Below are 4,997 nucleotides of genomic sequence, written 5' to 3'. Positions count from 1 at the left end.
AAGAGGTTGATAAACAAATTAAAGAACTTTATGAAACAGGAATAATTAAGCCATCAGAATCCCCATATAATAGTCCTGTATGGGTTGTTCCAAAGAAACCCGATTCTAAGGGTAATAAACGTTGGCGTGTTGTCATCGATTTTCGTCAATTGAATGAAAAAACGATTACAGATGCTTATCCTCTCCCTAATATCACTGATATTTTTGATCAATTGGGGGAATCTGTATACTGTTCTGTATTTGATCTGGCTTCTGGATATCATCAAATTAAGATGCATCCAGAAGACAGCTATAAAACTGCTTTTTCTACTCCGAAAGGTCATTGGGAATTTAACCGAATGCCTTTTGGTTTAAAAAATGCACCAGCAACGTGCCAACGATTAATGGATACGGTTTTGTCTGGATTGCAGGGTACGTCAATGTTTGTTTACCTTGACGATGTTATTGTTTTTGCGAAAGATTTAAAAGAGCATGAAGAACGTATTGAAGCACTCATGCAATGTTTAAGAAAAGCGAATCTCCAATTACAACCGGACAAATGCGAATTTTTGCGTCCGAAAGTAAATTATTTGGGTCATATTATCAGTGACGAAGGTTTGAAACCTGACCCTTCAAAGTTAGACGCGGTTAAAAATTTTCCAAAGCCTAAAAAACAAAAAAATATTCGTTCTTTTCTCGGATTAACCGGATATTATAGGCGTTTTATTAAAAAATTTTCAAAAATTGCAAAACCACTTTCAAGATTGCTTGAAAATGATGTAGAGTTTGATTGGTCCCCAGAAGTTGAAAAAGCTTTTCAAACTCTCAAGGAAGCTCTATGTACAGCTCCTATTTTGCAGTACCCAGATTTTTCAAAACCCTTTATAATTACGACTGATGCTTCTGGTCTAGCTATTGGCGCAGTTCTTTCGCAGGGGGAAATAGGTAAAGATAAACCTATTGCCTATTACTCTCGAGTCCTAAGAGGTGCCGAATTTCGCTATGACACTTATGAAAAAGAAGCATTAGCAATACTAGAGGGAGTGAGAAATTTTAGACCATATGTTTATGGTCATAAATTCACTGTGGTTACTGATCATAAACCATTGGTTTGGTTTAGGACTGCTAAGGAAGTTAATACACGAATTTTAAAATGGAGATTAAAATTAGCAGAATATGATTATGATGTCGTGTATAAACCGGGAAAAATTAATTTAAATGCGGATGCATTATCACGTAATCCGGTTGAAACGGTCAATGTCATTACTCGCGCTCAAAAGAAAAGGGCTGAGGAACCGCTCAGTCCTGAGTTGCAAGAAATTTTTGATATTTTGAATGAATCAGATGACGAAAAAATAATTAATAAAAATGTTTCAAAAAATGGTAAAATTCCAAAGAAACTAAAGGGTGAAATTCCCAATATTTTGAACGGTAAAATTCCGGCTTATTATGAGGGTGAAATTCCCAATATTTTGAACGGTGAAATTCCGGCTTATTATGAGGGTGAAATTCCCAAAATTTCAGTAAAAGGTGAAATTCCTAATAAATTTAGTGGTGAAATTCCATTTTGCTCTTCAACAATAAAAAGAAAAAGGGGTAGACCACCAAAGCTTGTATTGGATGTTAATGATGGAATTAATTATGATAAAAAAAAAGAAAACTCTTTGTCTTTAAGAGTAAACAATTCATGTGATGAAACGGAAACAGATGATTCGGACTCTAGATCTGAACATTCTGAAATTGAAGAATTAAAAAAAAAAAAATCTCCCATTATTATTTCCAAAGAATTAATTATTTATCGTAAAGATAATATTCTATATTTCCTCTCAGATGATGGTGAACCTGTTGATGAAGGTGCTAAAGAATTTAAAAAATTAAATAAATTACCCACCATTAAAACCACACGTTTAGGTGGGATTTATAAACAAAGAATTGGCAAAAATTGCCATTTTGCCGCTATTATTCAAGGATCTAGTGGGGAATCTAATCTCACAGTAAAAAAATATTTTTGCGAAAGTTTAAACAATCTGAAAGAACTTTTGAAGAAAGATAAAATTGAAACTATTTCAATTGCATATTCTAAATATGTAAATAATATTCCATGGTCTGAAATTCTTATTTCAATTGAGGAAACATTCATAAATGAAAATATCAAAGTTATTATTTGTCTTGGTACGGTAAAATATGTACCTGTTGAAAAACGAAATGCAATTTTTTATGAGATGCACTCTTCACCTATTGGAGGTCATAAAGGGGTATCAAAAACATTTAATCGTATAAAAAATAGTTATTATTGGGAAAATTTGAAGAAAGATGTTCAAAATCGTATTCAACAATGCGCGGAGTGTCAATTAAAAAAATTAGTCCGCGTTAAAACTAAACAACCGATGTTAATTACAGATACACCTGGCACGGTTTTCGATAAAATTGCGATGGATATTGTAGGTCCTTTGCCCAAAACAGTAAATAATAATGAGTGTATTTTAACTATTCAAGATCAATTGTCTAAATATTCAATGGCAATTCCATTGGAGAATCAAAGAGCGGAGACAATAGCGGATGCTTTCATTAAACGTTTCATTTGCGTCTTCGGCTCTCCGAAAGTTTGTTTAACTGATCAAGGTCGAAATTTTATAAGCGCCATGATGCGAAGAATTAATAAGCGATTTCGAATAAAAAAATTACAAACTACTGCATTCCATCCACAATCGAATGGATCGTTGGAGCGTTCACACCATGTATTGGGCGAATACTTAAAACAGTATGCCACTGTGGATTCAGAATGGGATCAATGGATTGATCTTGCTATGTTGTCTTACAATACGTGTGTTCATGAAGGTACCAAATTTACTCCATACGAATTGGTATTCGGTAAAACGGCTCGGCTTCCTTCCGAAGAACCGTTACATGAACTTGATAAATTGCCTACTTATGATAATTATATTGAAAATCTGGTAAAACGATTATCACAGACTAGAAAATTGGCATATGAAAATTTGATTAATTCCAAATATAGATCAAAGCATTATTATGATCAAAAGATCAACCCTGTGAATTTTCAAGAGGGTGATAATGTCTTTTTATTAAGTGGACCAAGACCAGGAAAATTAGGTGACCAATATGATGGTCCTTTCAAAGTTTTAGAAATTCTGCCAGATGGAAATGTCAAAATTGCAATAAAAAACAAGTTTAAAATTGTTCATCCAAATAGATTGAAAATATCAAAAATGATTGACAGTAGATATAATGATAAAAAGAAAATCAAGAAAAAACAAAGAAAAGATGGATCTAGTGATTCCGATTCTGATTATACACCATAAAGAAAACATTCTTAATTTATGTTTTATTTGTATAAGGTTATAAATTAATTCCTTTTATTCTTATTCACAGAAAAGATGATTCTTTTAAAGATTATGATACTGATAGTAATGTGGAATTCAGTGTCTGCAATAATTGGGTACGACTGTGGTAGTAATGCGCTCAATGTTACGACCATATCCTTACTCGATATCGATGATTGCGATATCGAGGATGAAGAGGTAACGACCTCTAAAACACATATTTATATGATACAATTGGACAAATATACTCATACAAGAGTACTTCAATGTAAAATTGAAGTAAGTCGTACTGTCTACCATTGTGGCATGCACTCCCATGTCTCAATTGTTGACAATGCACATGCTGAATATATTCAGTATATCTCAGAAGATGCGTGCAAGGTTGCCCATGACCATGGCACCATAACAATCGGTAATACTTTAATTACTGGACTTCAACCCAACACAACAACCACTAGAAGTGTCACTTTAGCAGGTACTGTAAACAATGACGGTCGTTGTGATGGAGTCCAATATTCGGACCCTTTTGATTCATACAAAAATGTCGTTGTATTGGGTGTTGTTCGAATCTCAGTGAGATCAGATATGGCTAGAGTAGAGGTAGATAATGGAAAAATTTATCTATCCTCCGGTCATGCTTATAGGTTAAGAGACAATAAATGTATCGATCCAATTGGAGGATATTCATTCTGGGAAACATTACCCTCAACATCTCATTGTGAAACAGGTTTATTTTCTATTCTTCATAAAGGCCTGGTAAATAAAATAACCTCAAGAGATGATACTTTATATTCTGTCAATGTAAAGGAAGTTAGCTTCACTTTTACGAAACAAGGTGTTGATAACGCGTGCGGTTTAAATCTAATAAAGACGGAACATCCGAAAATTTTCATCATTGAAACAAGCAATATTGCAGATTTTTCACGAAATGTTGCGGTTTCATTAAATACCGACAATATGGATTTACTTATGTATGTAAATGCAAAATTTGTTTATGTAGAAAGATATATTAGATCTCAAGTACATGGATTGTACAGAGATGTCTTGCGCCACCAATGTAATCTAGAACGAGAGATTTTGAGAAATAGCTTGGCAATTGCATCGACTATGCCTGATGAATTTGCATTTAGATTTATGAAAGGTCCAGGTTACATGGCGGTGTTAGCTGGTGAAGTTATTCACTTAGTTCAATGTGTACCAGTAGAATTAAAAGTAAGGAAAACAGAAGAATGTTATAATCGTCTACCAGTACAACGAGGAAATGAGAGCGTTTTCCTGACACCACGTACCCATGTTGTTGTAACACAGGCGACACAAATCCCTTGTAATTCTCCATTACTTCAGTTCTATCGTCTTGCTGATACTTGGTATAAATTGATGCCACACGCAATTGAAACGCTGCCACCAATCCAAATCAAACCCAACGTTAAGGTGACATGGAAATACCAAAATCCTAGTCATTTAGCAACCAGCGGGATATATAGTGAAGAAGATCTGGAGAAAATGCGCGATCGCATTATGTTCCCGATGGAGAACACAGCAGTTCTCAACCAGATCGCCCAAAAAGTCTCAAGTAATGGGTCTCGTTACGCATCACCATCGATGTTCAACATTTTCGATGAGAATGCTTTGGAAAAACTGGCTGAAAGTACGTGGAAGAAGACATGGGGCCGATTT

At 34.4% G+C, this 4,997-nt stretch overlaps 1 protein-coding gene across 1 annotated transcript in view; it reads left to right on the top strand.

Moving 5' to 3' along the window:
• LOC107044011 overlaps positions 1–4,997 on the top strand; it is a 23,500-nt gene that overhangs the window by 3,934 nt on the left and 14,569 nt on the right. Inside the window, exon 2 of the mRNA XM_015265736.1 lies at positions 3,370–4,989. Coding sequence (XP_015121222.1) covers positions 3,375–4,989 — 1,615 coding nt within the window. The 5' untranslated portion in view covers positions 3,370–3,374. The remainder of the gene's footprint in view (positions 1–3,369; positions 4,990–4,997) is intronic.

This window comes from Diachasma alloeum, unplaced genomic scaffold, assembly GCF_001412515.2.
Source record: "Diachasma alloeum isolate Michigan unplaced genomic scaffold, Dall2.0 Dall_scaffold_00659, whole genome shotgun sequence".
Classification (NCBI taxonomy): Eukaryota; Metazoa; Arthropoda; class Insecta; order Hymenoptera; family Braconidae; genus Diachasma; species Diachasma alloeum.
The sequence above is the reverse complement of the archived record's forward strand: the minus strand, read 5'-3'. Positions and strand labels throughout refer to the sequence as shown.